This window comes from Haliotis cracherodii, unplaced genomic scaffold (genome assembly GCF_022045235.1).
Source record: "Haliotis cracherodii isolate W230 unplaced genomic scaffold, xgHalCrac1.p SCAF_9, whole genome shotgun sequence".
Classification (NCBI taxonomy): domain Eukaryota; kingdom Metazoa; phylum Mollusca; class Gastropoda; order Lepetellida; family Haliotidae; genus Haliotis; species Haliotis cracherodii.
In genome coordinates this window covers 58204874-58232619 of record NW_027266343.1, presented here as the reverse complement: position 1 = coordinate 58232619, position 27746 = coordinate 58204874, and the positions used below count along the sequence as shown (strand labels likewise).

At 40.3% G+C, this 27746-nt stretch overlaps 1 protein-coding gene and 1 pseudogene across 1 annotated transcript; one reads left to right on the top strand and one right to left on the bottom strand.

Moving 5' to 3' along the window:
• Positions 1–370: 370 nt before the first annotated feature.
• On the bottom strand, positions 371–25870 carry LOC139453109 (protein FAM204A-like). The gene is made up of 7 exons (XM_071234734.1): positions 25578–25870; positions 21658–21751; positions 21029–21161; positions 19220–19418; positions 4641–4697; positions 2993–3042; positions 371–588 (listed from the first exon to the last, which is right to left on the bottom strand). The coding sequence occupies exons 1-7, from the start codon at positions 25782–25784 to the stop codon at positions 546–548; spliced, it is 783 nt and encodes a 260-aa protein (XP_071090835.1). The 5' UTR covers positions 25785–25870; the 3' UTR covers positions 371–545.
• LOC139452429 (ankyrin repeat and SOCS box protein 1-like) lies at positions 5239–9932 on the top strand (annotated as a pseudogene).
• Positions 25871–27746: the final 1876 nt, after the last annotated feature.

Sequence of the window (27746 nt, the reverse complement as noted above, 5' to 3'; positions counted from 1 at the left end):
TACCCGACCGCCCCTATAAAACCTGGTGGTTATTAGAGGTGGTACAGTATTTGTTAGATGAATGATTAACTAGTTGAACAGCAGCTCTCGCTTCCACATGGTAAAACATGAATTTCCTCCTCAAAAGACTTTTTTTTCAAAACTTTTTGTATTCAAATCCTGTTTCATTATAAATCAGTAATGTCTGTTGGTTGTGAAATCTGAGTTTTTTGGGGGGGAAAAACATCTGCCATATTCAACTCCTGACATCTTGTCAATATCAGAAAAAGAAATATTATTTTCTTTTTGAAGTTCTGATTGTTTTCTATGTTTTTATTTGTAATTTTATTCTAAGAAATACATGGTTATTCAGATCTAGAAAACAACATGATAAATATCTAAAAAAAAGATAATTATATTTTTATGAAGAAATGGATTCATTGTCCATGAACAACCACAGACTGAACATGTTTTGTACATGATTCCAAGGTGAGGCACACAGACAAAACAAAATACAATGTAACCATTGCAACAGATGTCTCAATCCCAGCATGCATTGCTTCCTCCTACATATTTCCCTTCGTCTCCCATCGCTGCTTGTGTTCAAATCTGAAAATGGAAATGTTCTTCTGAAAATATTTTGCAGTCAAATGAATGCATTCAGTTTATTTCTGATTTTGCCATGTAATCAAATTTTTTCTCATATTCGTACAAGAAACATAATCTTTTGTCTTCGTTATTTATTTGACCATGGCCACAGCTCAATACATACGCATAAATATAGATTAATGTGTATGTCTAATTAGTAATATGAAAAAGCCAAAGGTTTTAACTTAAACCGCCAGTCTTTCAGGGCCCAAATCAGCATCCCACTTAATGTTCTAAAAATAACATTCCTCTGCAACATGTGGTATTAGCTAAACCCTAAATGGGCCCCATCCTTAAATGGGCCTCAGCCAAAGACAGGAAGGGAGATAACTCTCGCGAGCATGTTGCTGGCTGCAAGCACATGGCGCCAGCAACACTCTTGTACACAGCTACACTTACAGTGATTAAACACAGTTAACGGATGAAGACACCACATACAATCATAGATGAAGGGTCAGGTGGCTCTCGGCCTCTAAGCCACTGACTGTCGACAATTCTCAGATCCAAAGCAACATTACTAAATCCCCTCAACAAATACAACGACTTGGTGGATGCATGTCAAAGTACCCAAATGAGTGGATCAATGCTGAATAATGATGTCAATCACTGGATTGTCTGGTCGATTTTTTAAAGACCGCCGTCATTTAGCTGGAATATTGCTGAGTGAGGCATTAAACAACAAACAAACAATCAAACACACATAGCATCCGTATGAAACATTCTCCCAAACTTTGTGACTGTTATACAGCAGCATGTCAGGTGGAAGGAGAGGTATTTTATGATGCAACTGTTGAAAAACTAGTACATGTATTTCGGTAACGTGTTTGATAGGCATTACTTAGAAGTTAGTGGATGACAAGATAGACACAATTTTTATGGATAACAACTTCTTTAATACTTTAATACAGTATTAAAGAAGTTGTTATCCATAAAAATTGTGTCTATCTTGTATTTCGGTAACATTTTGGTTTGTTTGATTGTTTGTGTTTCTTGTTTAATGCTGCACTCGGCAATATTCTAGCTCTATAACGGTGGTCTGTAAATATTCAAGTCAGGACCAGACAATCCAGTGATTGACATTATGAGCATCATTTCACACAATTGGGATACGATGGCATGCATCAACCAAGTAAGGGAGCCTTACCACCAAATCCTGTTTGTCGTCTTTAACAGCAAGCATGGGTTGCTGAAGACCTATTCTACCCGGATGTTGGTAATATTGGAGACTTTGACCAACCAGAATGTCAGGCAGGAAACCAACAACCATAGCGTTTGAAATGAAAGTGTCTCTTCACCGATTGATGCGTTAATCCATCACTTCACTCCGCAAAACCCTGATCCCTTTAACATGCTGCAATTAATCAGTAGAGCTGGAAGAGTTACTTCCCTTTATCGGTCCTATGACAGTGCACGATTTGATAGAAATATCATTAAAAGATATCTCTTTTACGCCCCTGAATCTGTTTCATCGTATAGTCATGATTATTTTCCGATGTTGAGTTGTGTGTTTACATGCAAGATATGCCGGGAACATGAAACAAGACAATACTTGGTTTTGTTCAACTTATTGTTAAATAAGGACTGCCACTGTCCTCAATGCCTGTACATATTACTTTTGGCAGCCTATTTCCATCTGACGGTACAGAACTCCATTTCACACAGCCATGAACTTCTCCTATCACACAGTCAATCTGTTTCTGTTACTTTAAAATGAAAATCATACATTAACCTCTATTACATACTTCAGTGTAAAAGACTGAGTTTTCTGAAATTTGGAAAAGTGATATGTTCATTGCAGTGAACATAACACTTGATATTTCACTGCAGTGAACATAACACTTGATATTTCATTGCGTTGAACATAACACTTGATATTTCATTGCGTTGAACACAACACTTGATATTTCACTGCAGTGAACATAACACTTGATATTTCACTGCAGTGAACATAACACTTGATATTTCATTGCGTTGAACATAACACTTGATATTTATGTGCGAAAAAACAACAAACCAATCAGAATGCATGTATGACTTCAAGTACTTCGATCCCTCAGGAATAATTTTTGATCTTGCATCTTAAAATATACCACTGATACAGATAAATATGTTCATACTGAATAAATATCGTAAGTCCCGATGTGTTTTAAAAAGCATATGTTTGATATATGACAGGGGAGAAATACATGTGGCATTGCAACGATTTGACAAATCTTTTAAGTATTCGGTTCCCGAAATAACACGAGTTGATCACGAGTTGATCACGAATGCCTGTGCTGGTCAGTCAACTAAATTAGAAGGAAAGCAGTTTCCTGAAGGCAGATAATCCAAGTCTGAAACTGAAATATAATCTTCGACCACCAACCCCCAGTTTAACTTCCTCTTTTTCTTGGCTTTATCCGTCTCAGCCTCTTTCTGAAATGTAAATAACATTCTGTTGATTTCAAAGACATGTCACTTTGTACTACATCCCCCACCTACCTATAATTGTTATTTGCTGATGTGGTCACCCTGGGGCCTCCAAACGGGATTACCGATATTCCCCAGAACATACAGTCTTATACTCCACGGCAAGTCCCTGCAGCCCAGTGGTTAAAGTGTTTATTCGCATGCTGAAGACCAGGGTTCCATTCTCCACATGGGTGCAATGTGTGAAGGATGTTCGTGGTATCATCTGTTGTGATACAGCTGGAATATTGCTAATAGTGGTGCAAACCCAAACTCACTTTACATTCACGGATGCAATGAGTAAATGCTATTTTTAGCCACAATCGGTAATATTCTAGGGACATCACGACAACCTGTCAATACAAAACCAGCAACAATATAAGCAATCAGATAACAATTAAACACAATCAGCCAATCAGGTAGCAATTAAACATAATCAGTCAATCAGGTAACGATTAAACACTATCAGCCAATCAGGTAACAATTAAACACAATCAGCCAATCAGGCAACGATTAAACACAATCAGGTAACGATTAAATACAATCAGACAATCAGGTAACGATTAAACACAATCAATCAAGCAAACCAGTGGTTGATTAAACACAATCAACCAAGCAATCAGGTAACATTTAATCACAATCAACCAAGCAATTAGGTAACAATTAAACACAATTAACCAAGCAATCAGGTAACAATGAATCACAATCAACCTAGCAATTGAGTGAGTGAGTGAGTGAGTAAGGTTTAACACTGCTGGCAACAGTATTCCAGTTATATCACAGAGGCCAGTTTTATGCGGGAAGAAAGCCCCAAGTGATGCAGGTCATAGAAGCTTTCTGACAAACCTGAAAATACATTTAGGGTCATCCGGGATTTAAACCAATGATCATAGGTTTCTGAAGCTTCAAAGGGACACAATTCTGCACAGCGAATTGCGGTTCCTTGGCCGACTGGCCACCATTGCCTCCCCGTCCCCCAGACTCATGCGACACATAAAGATGTATTACATGATGAGAAATCAGATCAATGATTCAGATCTCCTTGCTGGTAGAAGAAGATGCCCCCTGATCTGTGGAGCCCAGTTGTCTGAACAAACAGCCGCCATGGTCGGGGCTTGGTGGAGGTGACTCACTGTCAGTACCAGTCAATCAATATGTCGGGAGAACAGTGGGAAGATGAACCTGGCCTGTCATCACTCAGTCACCAGTTTCAAGGATTGGGAGCTGATGTCTATAGATATTCAAGACATATCAACCGGTTCTGCATAACCATGGTAACATATTGCTGCTGTTTGGGGTTAGGTTAGGTTAGGGTTAGGGAGGGATGCCTGAAATGATGCGAGTTGCAGATGTTCAACCGGTGTACAACCGGTGAGTGTGATGCTGACAAACCATTGATTATGATCAACGCAAATATATGATCAGCAGATCCTGGCATGAATAAGGGGCACAACTCTGCCACCTGTGCCTCTTGTGTTAATGATAATGATGGCAAGGAAACTTCGTACATAACAATGGCCATCATACATGAGTTGTTCTTGGAGTGTGTGTCCTCAGCGGCTCACCTGTTTGTCTCTCAGGTAGTTTCTCGCATCCATAGCATCAGCAATTTTCTTTCCAAACTGGAATAAGTGACAAAACAATATAAGTTATATGTTTTAAAAAATCACAATTAAAATTAATTAAGTACCTGTTCATCATTTAAGAAGTTATATTCTAGAACAAGGAGTACTAGATCTTGGCTTTGGGTAAACAGAAAGAAAAGAACATTACACAAAAAATACATATAGATATTCATAAATAAAACAAATGATCTTCATTAATTGGTTAATTGGCAAGGTAAACAATTCAAAAGCAATTGGCATTTTTAAAATAATTCTTTGAAAATATTTTTTTTAGCAAAAGAAAATTGATTAATATTTCTTCACATACCAAACATGGTTGACAATATATAATATTTTTAAAATTCACACTAAAACATGTTTGAGAAATGTAATTACTCTTACTTCACATATCAAACATGTATGACAAAACTTCCACAATTTTTTCTCAAAATCTGATTAATCTCCAACAGGAGCTGTGAGCAGACAAATAGAACTTCACTTCACCATGGGAGTCCCCCAGGAGTTGTCTCCCTTCCCCACCAGGTGTCAGTGTGTCAGTGTGAATCATTACAGTGGTGTCTACTGACACTGTCAGGACTCCGGCCACTGTGGCTGGCAGGGTGGTGCCCCCACCCTTCTATATTACCCCACCCCGGGGCTGAGGAGGAGTCAGACACACTGGACACTAGTGGTGAGTCAGGGTGCGCAAAGCAAGATGGAGGCTGGAGGGAAATTGACTGATTGTTGAAGTTGGTGGGTGAATGATCAAGAGATGAAACTGTCAAGGGGGGGGGGGGGGGGGAAGAGAGAGAGAAGGGGGGAAGAGAGAGAGGAGGGGGTGAGAGGGTTGAGAGGAGGGGTGTCTGTGACTGAGGGAGAAATAGTATGGATAGGGTGAGAAGGAAGAGGGTACAGAAGAGACATGCGGTGAGGGGTGAAGGGCCATGTTAGTGTAGGGGGGTAAGTTGTAGCAAAAATATCTCCTTGGGAGTGTAGTGGCTGGGTGGGTTTGATCATTGACTTTGGCCCCGTGCTGGCGATTCGGTGCCTCACTCTGGCAGTGTGGGTTCGAATCCTTGTTTGGACTCAACCCCAAAAGTTCTAGAATCCGTACTTTACTAAGATAGTGTTATCTCAAATATAACATTTGTTACATCTCTCATTAATATTTTGACATATTCTTTATTGACATGTTATTGCTGCATGTCTGTTGACATCTCTACCACTGGGAGGCAATAACTGATTTCAGCAACTTTTAAAAGACTATTTGTTATGACAATAATAATGATTGTAGAAGGTCGTAATTTCAAAATAAGAGATTAGGAACTAAGAGTTGCGGACACGAACACCAGGCCGGCAAACTTCCTTTCTGCTACTTCTACCTCCTCGTTCATCATTTGAACAGCTTCATGTCAGGTCAGGGTTAGACTAACACCATCTCTGAAACTTTATAGTTTTGATAGAATGAAATAACTCCATTTAACATGTTTAATTTGAAAAGGAGCCCCAGTGAGATGGGAAATTCCTGAGGAAAATCTAGACTTACTTCTTTGGGGCTTTTGCATTACAGAAAGGGCTGGTCGGAAGGGGAAATAATACGGTTCAGGGACTATGAGACAGACTAGCTAAGTCAAGTTGATGAGAGATTACAGCAGAATCATTTTGTTTCACTGTCCACATGACTGGCAGTACCAGTCCGTCTACTCATCAGGGTTAGAAATTGGCACTAGTCCTATAGTCCTTGCCAAACTGCCCAATAGTTAAGGTATCTTAAGGACTAGTAGATATTTGCCATTTTTAAGGATTTTGCTATATATTATCATTATAAGGACTAGTGGAGCAAAAATGTTAGTTTCTACCCCTGCTCATCGAGAGACCATGCTCCAGTCTACCTTTTACAGTACAGTTCTTGACTTTCTGTCATTTGTGAAACTAACACAAGTGGTGTTTTGAGAGATTTTAATCACTTCCTATGACAGAGCCTCGTCCTCTATGAGTTAGCCTCACTCCAAGGCTGTACTCATAAAAGAAACATCCATGGATGTGTAGTAAATCTCTCTTCCAAATAGGCAAGTCTAGATGTGTGGACAGTAAGGACTACAGTCTCTTATAGGGACAGCATGTTCTTATTATTTATATGATCTAGAAATCATGATTTAAAATAATAATTATTGCCTTAGAGACTTGAGCTAGTCTATCTATGAGGCTGCCTGCCAGTGTCTGAGTAACTGTCACTTGTGTGAAATCGTCTCCTTCCTTTCTCGGCTTGCTGGTGCATCTAGCCTGTGTACAGTCTCATTCACCCCACAGGCACTTGTGACAGTACATGAAAGGTAGACACAGCCACTGAGCCCAGTCGGAGATAAAAATATAGTCCGACTCACTGAATGGAGTCATCTGTGAACCAGAGCTCCAGATAACTTTTTGATCAATTGAGTTTTTAATCTAGGGTTTTTATTTTAATTGGGTTATTACATTTTTCATTGGGTAACCAATATTTTTTCACTCATCTAATCATCACGCTGTTGGGTTTTTCTCCCAAATTAGTGAAGATTTTAAGATTATGAAAAAATGAAATAATGTTTTATATGTATATAAAAGTAAATTAGCTCCTTTGTAAGCATGCTGAAAAAGCTTCATTAGGTATTTACGTGAACTGTTTTTATACATTTGAGTTTTTCATTTAACGAATGCATTTCGGTACGCAAGTTAATTGAAAGTAATTGGGTTTTGAATATTTGGTGGGGGTGGGGGGGGGGGGGGGGGGGGGGGGGGGTTGTTTTTCACAAATACGCTGTTTATCTGTAGCTCTGGTGTATGCTTGGTTGAAGTAGGAATGTCTGGTTGTACTCCAAATATGGTGTACCGTATTTCATCATTAAGAAAGACAGAACAAGTGTTTTTATTTGTTTGTTGTTTAACACCGCACTCATCAATATTCAAGCTATATGACAGCAGTCTGTAAATAATTGAGTCTGGATCAGACAATCCAGTGATTGACATCGTGAGTGTCGATTTTCACAATTTGGATACGATGACATGCATCAACTAAGTCAGTGAGCCTGACCACCCAATCCCGCTAGTCGCCTCTTACGACAGAACAAGTGAGGGTACTTGGGGACAATAAGGTGATGTGAGGCAGAGTGTTTGGTGTGAGAATCTAACAATTAATATCTCCATTTCTTATGTAAACTTCTAAATAGTTCAGTGGTTTGATATAATGACTTCAGTCATTTCCTTTTTCAGTTTTATTCATGAAAGACTGTTTCTCATGCTTGTCGTAAGAGGCGACTTACGGGATCGGGTGGTCAGACTCGCTGACTTGGTTGATGCATGCCATCGATCCCAATTGCGTGGATTGATGCTCATGATATCAATCACTGGATTGTCTGATCCAGACTAGATTATTTACAGACCACCGTCATATAGCTGGTATATTGCTGAGTACGGCGTTAAACAACAAACAAACAAACAAACATGGCAGATATACAGCCGATAACATTCTAGGACAAGGAAGTGCAGTTCATTTGTTCATATGTCAAATCTACGATCATCAAATGATTATCCCAATGTTAATTTTAGAGCATGTAAACGCTGTCCACATTATTCATCAAATAGTTTGCCTTCAGTTCCATTGTTATTTCTTCTTCAGAAACAGACCTAAACAACCAAGATGGCCGACTTCTTCAGTTTTCTCCAATCAACACTGAGTCAGGAGAAACAGATGGAAGACGCAGTCAACAACAATGACATGGACCGGGTCTGCGAACTTATCAAGAACTACAAGATCAACAGCAAGGTTCAGCAACAGGGTGGCAACACCGCTCTCCACCTGGCTACCCGACTCGGACATAAGGAAATTGTTAAGAAGCTTCTCGAAGCAGGAGCTGATCCCATGTTAAAAAATGACTTCAACTTGACGCCTATCGACACTGCAACACGGAAGAGTCATCAGGACTGTCTCATACTATTATTACGTTACGCTACCAATTTCCCTGAAATCAGCGTCATGTGGTTGCAGTCTGGCGGGTCTATGATACTTTGGAAAGAGGCCACTGATGTTGTCATGGGAACATTGTTGTGTGCCACACCCAATTTTGGATCCACTCGAAGTAATACACAGAATAATTTATTTTACCGACTGGTAGATACGAAAATGCTACACAGTTTAAAACTCCTAGTGATGACGGGGGTACCAGCTAACAAATGAACAGAAGTTGAAACTTGAATCATCGGATGAAAAGCGATTTCTTGAATGGCTGAAGTCGTATCTATTCAAGCCTCAGACATTACAGCATTATTGTCGCATTGCCATTCGACGAGCGTTTGAGTCTCGCGTCAACGTCTTCTATGGGTCGAGGTTTCTGCCCCTTCCTGCATCACTACGAGACTTTGTTTGTATGGACAGTGAACTCCACTCCACAGAGGAGAAGCAGGAGGAGAATAGTGACGCCAGTGATGCTATGTAGTCGTGTTAAGGTCAACTTTCAGAGGGCTTTCAGTGAATTGGGGGAATTAGGCCATAACATAATGATAAAATGTTGAAATCATTGGCTCTTTTCCCCACTAAATATATCCATGACTTGTAAGGTGTTTTTTAAAATGTCTTAAAGGTCCATTGACTCACGAGTATGTCACTGTCTGTTATGTCTCTCAAGTCTGATAACAAAGTTTAGAAAACAACTTACAGGATTAGGGAAGGGAGGTAACCCTATAATGACCTAACTATAAGAATAAACAGGCTTAGGTTTATCCTCTATTCATTGGTAATTAATGCTTTATTATACACAACCTGGGAGAAAGGTCAAGGTCACCACGAAATTCAGTCAATAGCACTTTTTTGTCATACTAAATAAACAGAATGATTTGTATATTTTGCCCCCAAACTCTGGTGAACATTTCTTTAGTTTGTGGTGGCCTCAACAAGAAGCTTGTGATGACAGATTGTACAGACATATCATAACAGTTTCAGTTGCTTAGCAGCTTCAAAATAGGAATAATGTAGAACAGAACTTCCTAGTGTGCATTGTATGTTCATCCCAGGGTCCAACTGACAAAGAAGGGATATTTCCCAAAACATTTTTCATGCAATATTTTCATATCTTACTTTTCCACATACAATAGTTTCAAGACACTGACAGGAAACAAGAAAGTTCTACTTGTCCAAGGCAGTTGATGGCCAAGCGATGTAGGTATTGCCAGATCACAAACATCATGGCAGTGTCAGTATAGGGTTTGCAAGAAAATTATAAATGGAACATTTGATTAAACATGGAAAAAAGATGAAATTATGTTCAAAATAAGCCAATATTTAATCAAACTTGAAGGATGCAACCAGGATTTTAAAAAAGGGGGGTTCCACTTGAACCATTTGTAACTTCAGTGTCGGGGAGTAGACCCAATAGTCACAAGCTCGATATGTAAACCATTATTAATTTTACTTTACCTGGTTCACCAAATCAACATGTTATCATGGTACGATTTCTTTTTTGCATTTAGAAAACGCAGGATATGTTAAGTGTTCACTCAGCACACAGAAGGACCATGTTTGATTCCCCACATGGGATCTGGTGTCCCCTGCCATGACATTGGTCAAGTATATAGTTAAGAGCAGGGTAGAACCATACTCACTCACTAACCCTTGAGAAAAAGCAGACATTGACCTGGGCTGACCTTCGTGCTAGTTTCAGGAAGAGGACAATCAAATAATGAAGACACTGTGATACAAAGTTGCTAAATACGGACCTCTGTTGGCTTCCGCTGTTGGATGTGAAGGGTGCATTTGTTGCTATGCTATTCAATTCTTGACAGGGATACTGATATATTTCTCACTACTGTCATGTACCATAAGTAATGGTTATTGTTTGTTTGTTTGTTTTTAATGCCGCACTCGGCAATATTCCAGCTATATGACGACAGCATGTAAATAATCGAGTCTGGACCAGACAATTCAGTGATTGATATCATGAGTATCAATCCACGCAATTGGGATTGATGACATGCATCAACCAAGTCAGTGAGTCTGACAACCCGATCCCGTTAGTAGCCTCTTACGACAAGCATAGTCGCCTGTTACAGCAAGTATGGGTTGCTGAAGATCTAATTGGTATTGGTTAAACATGGTATAGGAGGATGATCCCTATCAAAACTTGAGTAGCATAGGCCTATATCAACCCACTAAGTCTTGTCAATACTGAGTTAGAAATTTGATTGTTACCTTGTTATTTTGTTACACATTTCTTTGTGATAGAATTATCAGAACATATTTGAATTTGTTATGCTATGTTTCAGCATTGATATCACATTTGTTTTTTCGTATGTGTGAAATTTTTATTCAACTTCTATCAGTTTTTTACTCAAGTGAAGGATTCCACTACACTGGTTCTACACTGTCCAGATCTGTGTCCAGGCAAAGGGGAGGTAACTCTCCTTGAGTGTATGTTATTCTGATTAAAATGGTTTAAAATTTATATTTGCATTCTCTTTATCACATCTATATAAAAAAATAAAACTTGTGTCACAGCAAATGTTGAATATTAAATTTTTTGTTACCTTTATACAAAATTAGAACCAAAAATAAAGGAAGGCGAAGATTCTAAAATCTGTTGCCAACATTACGTGCTTATTATTTTCTTAGAGTATTCATTTTTAGAAATTTCATAAAATAATATGATAATGCGAGGACATTAGCAATGGTTGTGAGAAAATGTTTTTTCTAAAGTGTGGCAACACTATAGATGATATCACAGGTAAAATTTGCTGACATTACATTTTTTCGCTGAGTTTTTTAATGACAGTGTATCTGGACACTGAATGTCTGTTGTGAAGACAATAACACCTCACAACTGAAATAATCTACATATACCACTCAACAATCAATAGGGATATTTTGGGTGTACAGGTGGGATATCACTGATTGCTTGGAAATGATGTCATGCAATTAGCATGTAATGTTTCCATAGAAATGGCACACATTCAGCTATATTTTAATTTAAGATATATACAAGTACACATTTCAATAAGTCCTCTGAGTTTTAACAGTAAATTAATGAAACATCCCATTATCCCTATTGATGGTTGATAAACATTTTGTTTGAGCATGTTAAGACATCATTAGTTTTCATATTGATACCATGAGTTTTATCCATGTTCATAACTAAAACCTATATATATTGTGAGTCTTGTGCATGCATGTTGTCACAGCATAAATACTCTTTATGCACTCAGCAATGATGTATATTAATCTCTGTGTGCACAGAAACTGGAAGACATAGCTGTAACACTCACCAAGGGCCACACTGTGGTACTTCCAGCCCCAATCAAGCATATTCACAAACTGTGCTATGTGCTGTATAATCATTCAGCACTTTATATAGTAACAATTATTAGGGGAAACAATCATTGTGACGTGTAGTTAACAGTCGTAATGGTTGCCAAATTCATTGCCTGTTAAAGGCCATTTATAGATTTTTTAGGCCTTTAAAGGCCAGACTGCCAAATTAAAGGCCATTCAAGCTTGTATGGAACTTGTGTCCTCATTCACCAAAGTATGTAATGTGTTACAGTGTGCCAAGTGTCAGTGTGTAACGTGTAACAGCCTTATAATGTGTAGGTTTCTTGGCAGAATAAAGCAAGTGGATAAAAACCATATCTGTTGGTGTCATTCACAGATAAATATGCAAATAAGACAGGTTGAGGAGGTACTAATATCAGTGTTTTCAAACAAACTTGGCATCGCACTTGTCTATTGGGGTTGAGGATCTGGACAAATTATCAAAAGAATAGTCTACGTTAGACCAAAATTTTAACATGGGTAGAGCTGCAGCCTTTAGTTAAGGCAACTTTGGCAATGTAAATTGCAAATGAACTTAGTGAAAACACCTGAAAATGCCAGTGGGATCTGTGCCTGCACATCTCTGCAGTTTGGGGTCTTTTCCCAAATTGGAAACAGTTAGATATGGCCAAAATATGTCAAAAATTTTACTTTGTTTCTTTTTTTATTACTGTGTGGGACTGTTTCAGCTGGAACTATATTTACTGTTGTCTCCGTCAATCTGACCAATCACTGATGAATCAGTGAGCAATTAGCTGTGAAAATTGACCAATGCTTATGATGCTTGCTGGACAAGGGTTAATTGTGTTAACCAGTTGTATCCATGAACAAGAAATATACTCTTTGAAATGTGGACCATATCATGTATTGTAACCACGGTGACTGTGATTTATTTTTGAAGTAAAAAATGAATTCTACCGAGCATAATGATGTGAGAAATGTATGCAATATTTTATACACTTATTGTTTGATGTTGTTGTTATAACAAAGTGCGCAGGCAACCCTGGATATAACAGTCATACTTCCCGGGAAGTCGGTGATGATGATGCCATACTGACCACCATGCCCTAGTAGTTACAATATTTGCTTGTCACAGTGCCAAGTTTGATACACATTTCTGATGTTGCTCTCCATATTTCTGGCATATTACTGAACAGCATAAAACCCCACTCACTCACTCACTCACTGATTATATCTACAGTTGTCTGCATCACCAATTTGTTTTTGTAGAAATCAATTCCAATTCTTCATGTTGATTAATACTAAATATGCAATTATGGTTGTGAAGAAAGGAAGGTATGTGTGAATCGTGTTGAATCATGTGTTGAATCATTTGACGTATAGAACACCTGGTGGAACGTATTAGTACTGAGGAAAATGTATGTCCATATTTTGTTTTTGATTGTTTTTGATACATGTTGTAATTTTGTGATATATTTTTGTTTGTTTCATGACTTGTTTGGATATTGTACTGTTGTAACTTGTTATAAGATTAGTGGTGTTGTTCTGAAGTTGCTACTGAATATTTTAAGTCCTTGGCTAATTTCACAATTGTCTCGTCTCGTTCAACATTTACAGGTTATTATTTCCTACATGACAACACAGAGGATGAACAATGAACTAGACAGACAATGGAGGTGGAAATGTTTGTAGCCAGTTATGAGATTTTCATTTGGGTAAAGCTGCCAGTAACTAAAACTGACAAGAATATTTTCGCGATAGTTATCTCCCTTTGATAAGTTGCTATCTCTCCTTACCTTTAATCAGGCAAGCTCCTTCCCAGCGTGTGACACCTTCGTTACACTCTCGGTAACATCACTGCCACCAGGCGCAGCCATTAGAATAATCTTGAAATTTGCCCTCTGACCCCAATTGTAGTAATGTTTATACTTTTGTTTATGTCTTTGGGAATGTCATCATATTTCATTTTGAAAAGGTTTACGACTGACCATGTTTTCCAGATGACTTTACTTTGTTGTTTTAATAATCAGATTGGTTCAAGATTGCAGACTAACAGAAAATCAACAAACTTCTCCAATTCATTCTTACAATATCAATAACACGATAGTTTTAATGAAACAGAAATTCAAATTGACATACAAAGAAAGTAATTTAGCAGCGATGAGTGTCACGACAGTCATCACTTGTTTGTAAACATAGCGGTCATTTGGTTGCAAGTTCAACTCCAAGCATGGTTGTGGCCACCTATCACAGTGAGGAGTTATGACTGGTGGCAGCGATAGTATAGAGAGCTCCGCGAACGAGCTATCACTGTGATGAGCTTGTTAATCAGGTTGATAGTTATCTCCCTTTGACCAGTCATTATTATATACTTGGTGCTTTTATCAAATGTTCACTTTTAAAACAGAAAAAGTTACAGTATAAGGTGAGTGATATTTACCAGAGCTCTTCCTTTAATACACGTTAGGTATCTAGTTCAGCAAAAACTGTATATCCATGGTAAAATTTCACACAAGTGGCTAATTATGAAGACTAGTAATGATCCTAATACTATGTCCACTTCCCAAATACATAGATAACAGAAGTTATTAAATGCCTTAACATACCTGAATACAATTTACCCATGAATCATATTGAACAGCCTAAATATTTGCGTTTTGTATGTCTACCAAAGCAATATGAAATATGTACTTAATAAGTTTATATGTAGATATATGTAGTGAATGATAATGTCATGCTGCAGCCTCAACTTAAGCTTTAATAACCCAGTATTTCAATAGCATGAAGATTGTTTTCTCATTATTTATGAGAACCCAATTAGATAAACACAAATCTTCATATGTTTTGACAAGCCATCTCTAATCCACTGCCTAACAACTGGAGTGTCTGACAACTGGTGTATGACCTTTTGGAGTAAGGTATTTCTTCAAACAGTTTCCTATTATGGGCATATGTATAATACAGGGTACGTGGACGTGATAAACTCGTGTTTGTGACTGATGTGTTCTCAGGATGAAGGGTCTGTGAGTGTTACAATCAAAAGAAGATGTGCCATGTTTGTAGGATGATAATGTTGCAAGTGTATGTCATGCCATATGTCAATAAACCTTGGAATAGACTCAGATATTTCTGTTTCAATCAGTCAGGACATTCCATGATGTAAACATAGTTGAGTGAACATCGTTTCAGTCACAACGCCTGACCACCAGATCAAGTGAAAGTGCTTCTCATGATAAACAACAGAGTGCTGGGGACCTATTCTAACCCGGGTCTATACAGTGTGACAATGGTGGGGATGGTGGGGACCTATTCCAACCCAGGTCTATACAGAGTGACAATGGTGGGGATGGTGGGGGACCTATTCTAACCCGGGTCTATACAGGGTGACAAGCAGTAGGGTGGTGGGGACCTATTCTAACCCGGGTCTATACAGGAGGACAAGCAGTAAGGTGGTGGGGACCTATTCTAACCCAGGTCTATACAGGGTGACAAGCAGTAGGGTGGTGGGGACCTATTCTAACCAAGGTCTATACAGGGTGACAAGCAGTAGGGTGGTGGGGACCTATTCTAACCCAGGTCTATACAGGAGGACAAGCAGTAAGGTGGTGGGGACCTATTCTAACCCAGGTCTATACAGGGTGACAAGCAGTAGGGTGGTGGGGACCTATTCTAACCAAGGTCTATACAGGGTGACAAGCAGTAGGGTGGTGGGGGACCTATTCTAACCCGGGTCTATACAGGGTGGCAAGCAGTAGGGTGGTGGGGACCTATTCTAACCCGGGTCTATACAGGAGGACAAGCAGTAGGGTGGTGGGGGACCTATTCTAACCCAGGTCTATACAGGGTGACAAGCAGTAGGGTGGTGGGGACCTATTCTAACCCGGGTCTATACAGGAGGACAAGCAGTAGGGTGGTGGGGACCTATTCTAACCCGGGTCTATACAGGAGGACAAGCAGTAGGGTGGTGGGGGACCTATTCTAACCCAGGTCTATACAGGGTGACAAGCAGTAGGGTGGTGGGGACCTATTCTAACCCGGGTCTATACAGGAGGACAAGCAGTAGGGTGGTGGGGACATATTCTAACCCGGGTCTACACAGGGGGACAAGCAGTAGGATGGTGGGGACCTATTCTAACCCAGGTCTATACAGGAGGACAAGCACTAGGATGGTGGGGACCTATTCTAACCCGGGTCTATACAGTGTGACAAGCAATAGGGTGGTGGGGGACCTATTCTAACCCAGGTCTATACAGTGTGACAAGCAGTAGGATGGTGGGGGACCTATTCTAACCCGGGTCTATTCTAACCCAGGTCTACACAGGGTGGCAAGCAGTAGGATGGTGGGGACCTATTCCAACCCAGGTCTATACAGGGTGACAAGCAGTAGGATGGTGGGGACCTATTCTAACCCAGGTCTATACAGGGTGGCAAGCAGTAGGGTGGTCGGGACCTATTCTAACCCGGGTCTATACAGGGTGGCAAGAAGTAGGATGGTGGGGACCTATTCTAACCCAGGTCTATACAGGGTGACAAGCAGTAGGTTGGTGGGGGACCTATTCTAACCCGGGTCTATACAGGGTGGCAAGAAGTAGGATGGTGGGGACCTATTCTAACCCGGGTCTATACAGGGTGACAAGCAGTAGGATGGTGGGGGACCTATTCTAACCCAGGTCTATACAGGGGGACAAGCAGTAGGGTGGTGGGGACCTATTCTTACCCAGGTCTATACAGGGTGACAAGCAGTAGGATGGTGGGGGACCTATTCTAACCCAGGTCTATACAGGGTGACAAGCAGTAGGATGGTGGGGGACCTATTCTAACCCAGGTCTATACAGGGTGACAAGCAGTAGGATGGTGGGGACCTATTCTAACCCGGGTCTATACAGTGTGACAAGCAGTAGGATGGTGGGGGACCTATTCTAACCCGGGTCTATACAGGGGGACAAGCAGTAGGATGGTGGGGACCTATTCTAACCCGGGTCTATACAGTGTGACAAGCAGTAGGATGGTGGGGGACCTATTCTAACCCAGGTCTATACAGGGGGACAAGCAGTAGGGTGGTGGGGACCTATTCTTACCCAGGTCTATACAGGGTGACAAGCAGTAGGGTGGTGGGGACCTATTCTAACCCGGGTCTATACAGGGGGACAAGCAGTAGGATGGTGGGGACCTATTCTAACCCGGGTCTATACAGGGTGACAAGCAGTAGGATGGTGGGGGACCTATTCTAACCCTGGTCTACACAGGGTGACAAGCAGTAGGATGGTGGGGGACCTATTCTAACCCGGGTCTATACAGGGGGACAAGCAGTAGGATGGTGGGGGACCTATTCTAACCCGGGTCTATACAGTGTGACAAGCAGTAGGATGGTGGGGACCTATTCTAACCCGGGTCTATACAGTGTGACAAGCAGTAGGGTGGTGGGGACCTATTCTAACCCAGGTCTACACAGGGGGACAAGCAGTAGGGTGGTGGGGACCTATTCTAACCCGGGTCTACACAGGGGGACAAGCAGTAGGGTGGTGGGGGACCTATTCTAACCCGGGTCTATACAGGGGGACAAGCAGTAGGATGGTGGGGGACCTATTCTAACCCGGGTCTATACAGGGTGGCAAGCAGTAGGATGGTGGGGACCTATTCTAACCCGGGTCTATACAGGGTGGCAAGCAGTAGGATGGTGGGGACCTATTCTAACCCGGGTCTATACAGGGTGACAAGCAGTAGGGTGGTGGGGACCTATTCTAACCCAGGTCTATACAGGGTGGCAAGCAGTAGGATGGTGGGGACCTATTCTAACCCGGGTCTATACAGGGTGGCAAGCAGTAGGATGATGGGGACCTATTCTTACCCAGGTCTATACAGGGTGGCAAGCAGTAGGATGGTGGGGGACCTATTCTAACCCGGGTCTATACAGTGTGACAAGCAGTAGGGTGGTGGGGACCTATTCTAACCCGGGTCTATACAGGGTGGCAAGCAGTAGGATGGTGGGGGACCTATTCTAACCCGGATCTATACAGGGTGGCAAGCAGTAGGGTGGTGGGGACCTATTCTAACCCGGGTCTATACAGGGGGACAAGCAGTAGGGTGGTGGGGACCTATTCTAATGCGGGTCTATACAGGGTGGCAAGCAGTAGGGTGGTGGGGGACCTATTCTAACCCGGATCTATACAGGGTGGCAAGCAGTAGGGTGGTGGGGACCTATTCTAATGCGGGTCTATACAGGAGGACAAGCAGTAGGGTGGTGGGGACCTATTCTAATGCGGGTCTATACAGGGGGACAAGCAGTAGGGTGGTGGGGAACCTATTCTAACCCGGGTCTATACAGGAGTACGAGCAGTAGGGTGGTGGGGACCTATTCTAACCCGGGTCTTTACAGGGTGACAAGCAGTAGGGTGGTGGGGACCTATTCTAATGCAGGTCTATACAGGAGGACAAGCAGTAGGGTGGTGGGGACCTATTCTAATGCGGGTCTATACAGGGGGACAAGCAGTAGGGTGGTGGGGACCTATTCTAATGCGGGTCTATACAGGAGGACAAGCAGTAGGGTGGTGGGGACCTATTCTAATGCGGGTCTATACAGGGGGACAAGCAGTAGGGTGGTGGGGAACCTATTCTAACCCGGGTCTATACAGGAGTACGAGCAGTAGGGTGGTGGGGACCTATTCTAACCTGGGTCTATACAGTGTGACAAGCAGTAGGGTGGTGGGGACCTATTCTAACCCGGGTCTATACAGTAGGACAAGCAGTAGAGTGGTGGGGACCAACAAGGCACATGGTTCAATTTAACATTTTACAGGCAGTAATCCTGTGGAGTGGGAGACTGAGACTTTTGTAACCTAATTTAGACAGTATTTTCTGTTGCTCACAAACCACACATTATAACCCTAATTAGTACGTCAGCGCAGTCATGGGTAAGTATTCCTCAGAGACAGACGTACAGTGAAACCTCCTCAACCTCCACTGCATATTGCTGAACCTCGTCAAGACAAGTAATGTAACATCCCGTGTTTCTAATTATACCTCAGTGGTGAGTGTGTTAACTTTTCAAATATAAGCTTTAATTACCCAGTATTTCAATAGCAAGAACATTTCTTTTTCTCATTGGTCATGGGTACCCAATAACATTAACACATGTCCTGTCTAGTTTCATCCCTCCATCTGCCTCTATGGACACCGTCACATCTTCTGGACGGAAGTGCCTTAAGTTAACAAGGTTTTGCATAACATAAACATCTGAACACCGAACCTCTCGTGTGGCAAGCCGATCACTGAGCTCTTCCGCCTCCTCCAAATCTCCACCAGCAATGGCTGCATCCACATTCTTCTCCAGCTGAGTTTTGGGGGCGTGCTTCCCACGGTCCACGCCCTTCAGATGGTCATTGACGGTCAGCAAGTCTCGCACCTCCAGCCACTCGGCATTGCTGGTCGACGTGGAAGGAGCGTCACTGGAAACAGCAAGGTTTCCATATTAACAGACTTTCCATCACACGACTTGTTCATACTTGAGGGCCAAACTAGTGGTTAATGTCAATAACACAATCTCAGCTCGACCTGTAATCACTATTCCAATCTGTGATAATCACAGGGAGTACTTATATTTAGTATATTAAACTTACCATTACAGATCATCAAGTATGATTAGTTAGTTTGTTATTTAACACCGCACTCAGCTATATTCCAGCTATATGAAATAATAAATAATCAAGTCTGGACCAGACAATCCAGTGATTGACATCATGAGCATCGATCCACGCAATTGGGATACGAAGACATGCATCAACCAAGTCAGCGAGCCTGACCACCCGATCCCATTCGTCGCCTCTTACGACAAGCATAGTTGCCTTTTACGGCAAGCATGGGTTGCTGAAGACCTATTCTACCCTAGATTTTCACGGATACCACCAAGTATGAAATAACGGACATGCATGTGGAGTCCAGGCAACCAGGTGAGGCTGCATAAAAACAAAATATGCCTGAGAATTATTTTTCAGGCGTATTTAAACAAGTGATGAGGAAGGAGGAACACTTTACTTTTTTCCCACCAACAAACAATCCACTGAACACATTTAACACAATGTCAGGTGTTAAGCATGGTGTAACAGACTGCCTCATGTAACAGTACAACTGAGTGAAAATTTCTTGTAAAATACTGTATTCTGTCAGTAGGCATGATGTGTAAGCTCACCTCTACTGAATCTGCTCTGGTTGGATTTCTTTTCATTTTCTAAGATGATGGAATATGTCTCTTTACATATTAAGTGTCAAGTTAACATGTATTGTTTTGTGTGAACTACTATCGAGATATGTATCGTAACATAAATAGAGTGCAAGTGATTCCTAAACAAGCATTTATATTAGCATTTATGTTTCAAAAAAAAATATATGCCACTTCCACAAATGGACTAGTTCCCTGATTGGCTGATAACAGGATGGGCAGGGCTTTTGTGGCCTTATTGCGCAGGGTGCCGTTGTACAAAGCGATCTTAGCGCTGAGGTGATCGTAACTCCCATACCTTAACATTGACTCCCGACAGTCGTAGCACTAAGGTTGTTTTGTACAACGGCACCCTGAACGATATCACTTGCTTTATGTTGTTGTCTACAGTATTTTTGTGTTAAGGATAAACAAAGCACCCTGTCAGGTTATTATTTTAGATGTTAATTTATAAGAATTTACTTCAATGTGTTTTTGCTACGTGGATTTACAGAGTGCACACTGTTTTGTATGTTATACCTCCATAAAAATTAAAAACTATTGAAGACAATTCCTAAATGACAAAGTGTATCATCACAGCCCTCGGAGCGAGTGGGCGTTTATGATGCTTCAACCTATATTCCATCAAAGCTGAAGACATGATAGATGGGGGTTCGACCCTGGCTCCTCGACAGTGTGACCAACCAATGACTGGAGCACTACCCTACCAGCCACCCTGGGTGGGGAACAGACACACCAATCTCCTACAGGACATGTTACCATAGTAACAGACAAATAAATATCTGATACATTAAATTTCTAGATCTTTAGTCTGTGATGAATCCATGGCTACAAAGGTACCTTGGCTTGTCTTCATTTTTCCTCTTTTGGCCTGATGGTGTTTTCTCAGGATTGTTTATAACTGGTGGCCCAAGACGTACATCATGTTCTCGCAAAATGTCAATATCATCAGGATTGGTTATTTCCTCCTGAACTGGGAATGAAACATAAAAATTGATTATATATACATGTTAAATTGATTATATATACATGTATTGAGTTGGTTGAGGTGATGACATCACTTTGAACGGTATTGTATTTTACATAAATTTTATATTTTTATTACTTATCCCATGTCACACTATGTATTTCTTGTTCTTTTTTTGACTCCATGTGGAAATGTACTTGAAAAAAAGTTTCCAGCTTCTAAATGCATGTACAATAGTCGCGTGATCTAGTTGTGTTGGTCGCTATGCACAGGATTACAGTGTGTGACCCATTTGTTTGGGTGGTGACGATGGTGATGCTTGGATGTGTTCGGGTTATTTATTTTTAGAACCTAGAAACTTTTGTTCAAGCATGTTTCCTAAACAAAGGATCAAAAGGAGAAGAAATGCATTGTGTGAGACAGGATAAGTTTAAACATTTACATATTTTCCTTCATTCCAAGTCTATTACGAAACCTGTACAAAGTCCAAATTCTCTATTACCTTTAGCAAGTGTTTCTCTCTGAAGATGTTTGATCCTCTTCTCAGTGGATCGTCTTGTGGCATCATCAGTTCTCTTCTGTAAAACTTTAAACTTCTGTCGAAACAGAAAGAGGACGTTCTTTATAATAAATCTGTAAATAACTATCACACATACTATCATGCAATATCAAATGTGCTAAAACTAAAAAATGATTGATTGCGAGATATTTGACCTTAATTATAACAATGTTGTTATCATGGTTACCTGATTGTTTTACATAATTAATATAAGAGTCGTCAGAACATGACATACTCGTATTTCCTTGTCTGGTGCAATTCGGACATAGAGTTTGGCTACTTATAGTAATACATCATATACCTTCAGTTGAGTGGAGAAAAAAATAATGCTGTTCAGAATCTTTCAATATCTCAAATCATCAAAAGACACAAGTTCACCACTAGACTGATCTGCATAGCAAGTTTCATCAAGACAGATTGAACAGTTTGGGAATTCTGCTCCGGAAATGAGCCCTTGCATCGTTTTCAGTCTACATGGTCTAAGTCCAACTTTTTTTCATGAAGAAAAAAAAAATATATATATATATCCAAATCCTCAAAAAGCACCAGTTAACGACTAGACTCATTTGCACAATTTGAATAGCAAGTTTCAACAAGAAGTATTCAACGGTTTAGGAGTTCTGCTCCGGAAATGGCCGACAGACAGACAGACATGCTGATTGCTATTTCCCCCAATTTTTCAAAGCAACAGGATAATAAAGAATTTCAAAAGGCTTCGGAGTTCATTTTACAGACACATGCTACATGTTGCAGTTGTCTCCCTTGCATCTACCGGAGATCTTTGCTCTCTTGAACCTGTATACGATGTTTGCTACCCTTCATGTCCATGGGATAGTTAAATTTCAAAGGTGCATGCAGTTTCGAAACCAAAGAATAAATGAGCAAAGCTAGTTACACTTTTCAGCAATAGAAACTAAACTGTTTTAGTTCACTAGTCGTTAGATAACATATAGTATAACCCTTAAAAATGGAAAATGTCGACCAGCCCTTATGATACCTTAAACAATTGGGCAACATGACTTATAAGTGCCAATTTCTAATGCTGCTTTTCAGTGTCAAGGTGTCGTCAAACACACACTGAGAGACAGAATTCATGCTAAAGATCTTAAATAAGCTAGTAACTATGAAAACAGGGAGGTATGCTCATCAAATTACTATACCTAAGACTTCTGAAACAAACTGACTGTCACTCATGAAGACAAGCGACATCGCTATGACAACCAGCTGGCCTGAGCCTAGTCTTCATGCTAGAATTGGACAACTAATTCTAAAGCACCTGCATTCATCTTGCTGATAGCTAAACCTCAGAAATATTTTGAAATATCATAAACTGAATGTTTTATACTCCGCCTGGATGTTTGATAATTTGATTGGCATTTCCTACCCCAGTCTGCAGTTGTCACTAATTTGTCTCAAGATCAACACTGTACTGTGACAATCTGCTTACATGAAAACCTCAAAAGACAACCAGCTTTGGGGTCAAGAATACACTGGATACATGGAGTAATATATATCAAGTGAATTCACCCTGCCTCCAATGGCCCTTTTTGACAAAGGGATACGCCCAAACCTGCAACATATTTTCATTAACCCTTATTGTTACCCTAACCTTTCCTGACACGAGATACAAATTCTGCTGCCAGATATACAATGGTGTCAGGGTCTTCCATGTTTACTTTAACAGTTCATGATTCGCGTTTCTTTCCTGTTTTTTTTTGTTGGTAAAAATGAGTCATCTCTTTCAGTGACACCTACCACTCAGCAACATCGGGGAGTACGTTTCACAAATGAGTTCCCACCTAAATCTTGTTTATTCAATGATACTATAAGGATTGAGTTATTTGGCTGACATGTTTTAACTATAAACTGTAAACGCATAATTTAAAAAATGGCATTTGCTATTTCCAAATGTTAACTTATCCACTATCAGTCAAGAAGGATAACCAAGACCCGAGAGCCGCAATATGTGAACTCATCTGAAGTCACAAGTTTGATGACATTCAGCCACCAGAAAGTCACTACAAAAGCTTACATCCTCCCTGGACTTTAAAAACGCCTGAAGTTGACACTGCTTTAACATCACAAGGGACTAAAATGAATACCAAAAATCAGTACGATCAATTACTATCACTAAAATTCAAACTACCTGGGACCGCTGGGCCCATATACACACTGATGGATCCAAGAATCCTATGATCAACACTGCTGGTTCAGGATCCGTGTCCATGGCTCCAAACCCCAAGCACATTCCGTATTCACTGCTGAATTGGAGGCAATTATCATGCACTCAAACTCATACTGGAACTATCGAAAGCAAAGGCAGTAATCATATCAGGGTCACTAAGTGCACTACAAGCAATCAGCGGCAGAAACTCAAACTCAAGACCAAACAGTCAGTATATAAAACTATTGGATGAAGAAAAACAGATGGAGCTGTGTTGGATCCAGTCTCACATGGATATTTATGGGAATGAAAAAGCGGACACTGGCAATGCTGGCTCTAGACAAAGCGGAGATACACCCTATTCCCCACAGTAAACTATAGATATAAAACAAAATCAAAGCCATAGCCAAGCCCAATGGAATGCAAGTAAGATCGGCAGATGGCTATACAAAAGTCAACCCAAACAAAAAAAGCCATCGTCAAACTCAAATAAATGTAGCCCTCTCACGCCTCAGACTTTGTGACAAGAGGGTTATAGCTAAAACGGAACCTTAGCAAAACGTCACTGAGCGAAAATGGCACCGATTGGCGAAAACGGCACCTCGCCTGAAGCGAAAACGGCTACTCTGCCTGACGAAAACGGCACCTTATTATTTTTTTTTACTTTGGTACTGAAATACATGAAATTAAACTCACATGGTCAGTTGCAAACACAAATAATTGTGGAATGTTAAAACAAGTTTACATTAGAAACTAGTGAGAAACCCTGATTGGGAGGTGCAGCATCACATGCTTTGACATTTTAATTACCTGTACTCAAATTAACTTAGTCAAGCTGAAACTGAGTCTGGCGTAAATGTTAAGAAATTGGACTGCAGGTATACTATATATTTGATATCTATCTTAGTAAGTAGGAAACAACTAGTAATTTTATAGATAATTCATATATAAATATATCCCCTTTCTGGCACAGCCGAAATCACAAGAATGTTTCTGCTGATAACAGACTGTGTCCCCGCCCAAGGAAAACATATATACTACAACATAACGAAATAGACCATGTAAATTAAGCATATATACTACTAAATAAATCGCTCTTATTGTTATTAAAGATAGAGGAGCTGTTTTTGCCAAACGAAGTGCCGTTTTCGCCCGAGAAATTGGTGACGTTTTGCTTAGGTGCAGATTATGCCCACCTTGCAATCAACCTGAATCCATTGCTCACTTGTTACTGGAATGTTAAGACCTTGCCCAGCCCGGGCTTGGATAAAACAAGAATTGCAGTTAGATATGCTATCTGTCGTAGATCTCCTAAAGCTTAGAGATGCAATAGCTATCACCAAACTAACTCTTTCTGAGAGATGGCCTGCTACTCGAACGTGTACACGGTACAGAGTGGCCAAAGAAATTCTATCAATTTTTAAAAATCCAAAATGAAATCATATCAATACGAAAAATGAAACCTTATCAATTCAAAAACAGAAATTTATCAACACTAAAACTTCCAATAGACACTTCCCAACAGAGACAGATCTATTATATGGTCTCTGCTTCCCAAGTCACACTCATGAGTCCCAAAGAGGGACAGGTCATCCGAAATTGCTAAGGCGACATATTCGAGCAGCTGATGGGGATGGCAGTCCAGACATCATGGGTTCTTGGCTAAAACACAGACCTCGCGATGAAATAAATCCTTTACCTCCCACAAATGCTGAGAAATGTTCTTTGGTTTGCTTTGGCGATCTTCAATCCTCAAACAAGATTCTGCTGTGGTCCCGGTTTTTTCACTTTTCAGAAAACTGTCACTTTCTTCACATTTCGCTTCAGCACACGTTGTATCTTCGTCTGATTTATTTGATACAGATTCGCCATATAAATCACTAGGGGCAGGTATTCGTGCATACATGGTTGTCTGTCAGGGTTTTCAGAGGAGACACAAGAACATGTAGATTGTTATTGTTTTGAAAACATGTCAAACATGGGCGCCGCCATTTTAACTCCTGTCGCGTCACGTGACAGGTGCATGTAAAATACAAACTATATGATTGGAACGTGTTTCTTAGTTAGCAATTCAGCCACTAATATTAATTCTAAGTACGAAAGATATGATTTAAGTCTTCATTGTGACTTAAAATACAAATCATTACTTTGAAACATTCCTCTTTTATTCTGTCTGCATACCGTAGTTCGTTTTAGAAAACATTATTGACACGTTTTAATCTCAGAATTAATAAAAGCATCTCAGAAGTTAGAGTTTGGGAGGACTGAATTGAACTTCTACGTAGTGAGGTCAGATGATATGAAAGTTCTAGAAATTAACATATATGCATAATTGTTTCCTTTCGGAAGACGGATTACTGATGAAATAGCGGAAGCTATAAGGTGTAGAAGGGAAATAACTCTTGCGGGCCTAGACGACAAAAAGCCCAGATTTAATGAGTTGATGTCATGTTTCTGCTCACCCGCAACCTTACCATGTTGTCAATTATTTTCAAATTTATCTTCTTCACAATGTTCGGCATGTATTGTGATAAATTCCTCGGATTTATCTTGTTATTATTTAAAGGCTTATAGGTAAAAAAAATTTTTTCCAAAATTGGACTTAAAGGGGCACTGATCTAAAGCAATTGCCCGGGACTGGTTGTTGCCTTTGTTATTGTTTTCTCCCCGTGAGTACCCGGATGATAAGCAAAGTAACTGAGCGTGACAAGAGACTGGGCTACTGTCTGCAAGGACAGCTAAATAAACTTGGGACAATATTTGTTTTACCCATTTTTTAACACTGATTGGTTAACCGTGATCAATAAAGATTTCGACATTAATTTCGTTAATTAATTTCTTCAGCCTAATCAAACAGACAAAAAGAATGGCGGAGCTCATCGGTTGTCGTCATTTGGAAATACCCCTGGTTGTTATAGTTTAAAAAAAGTATCCCTGCAGATTCTAGCAACCATTAATTCTCATTACAATAATGTGGCATACCTATAAGTTGAATCCAGTATTTAATTTCTTTCAAATGGGTTTGAATAAATATAGTATAGCAACCAGTCTCCCCATGTATGGCCTAATTAGAAGCAAACATTCCAACAAGAAATCTTTTAAAATATTATGCTTAAACCTTTTCAGTTTCTTCAAATACCTGGTGCCCCTTATCTCTGCTCCATTTCCAAGAATTGGTGATATCTTTTTATCAAAATGAATATTGGCTGTTGAAAATGTAGCATACTCGTTTTCTTTGAATAATTTGTAGATTGGGAGTAGAATATCTGTTACTATGTAAGAAGTTTGGCTTAACGTCGCTTTGAACTGTCTCAGATGTTTACCACTTCAGTGAAACCCACGAGCATGGGTATGGTGCTGACAAACCTAGAAATATAATCGGGTCGAATTGGGATACGGTCCTAGGCCTCTGGTGTGCCTAAGGGATGCAACACTGCACATCAAAATGAGGCACCTTAGATGCCTGGGCCACCCATGCCCCCAATATTGGAAGGAAGGTCTGGACTTGTCGTCGTATGCACCGAGAGATAAAGTAGAGAAACATCAGTCTTGCATTTATGACCGTTTGGTAACCTGCTACCTGTGTAAATGGAAAAGAAATAATTATCACATGCACTGCTTTCAAGTTGATACAGTTCAACATAGAGCCTGTTGTGTGATGGTGCTAGTTTACATAATCCCCCCTACAATAGTTCCCTCTATAAACCTTACAGATGTAAATGTTTACTTTCCGTAGACAAGAGACTCTGTGATTCCATTTGTTGTAATGTTTGGGGTGATTATAGATGTTATCTCCCAGTTATTAACCCCTCAGCACTCCCTCGGTTGTATATATCTACACTCATTGTCCCTCCTGTTCTTTATAGAA

Coding starts and splice junctions, on each gene's coding strand:
- LOC139453109 (XM_071234734.1), bottom strand. CDS start 25,784: ATGTATGCACGAATACCTGCCCCTAGTGATTTATATGGCGAATCTGTA. Junction 21,752..25,577: donor TTTCTCAGCATTTGTGGGAG/GTAAAGGATTTA, acceptor CTGTTTCGACAG/AAGTTTAAAGTTTTACAGAA. Junction 3,043..4,640: donor ACTACCTGAGAGACAAACAG/GTGAGCCGCTGA, acceptor TTTACATTTCAG/AAAGAGGCTGAGACGGATAA.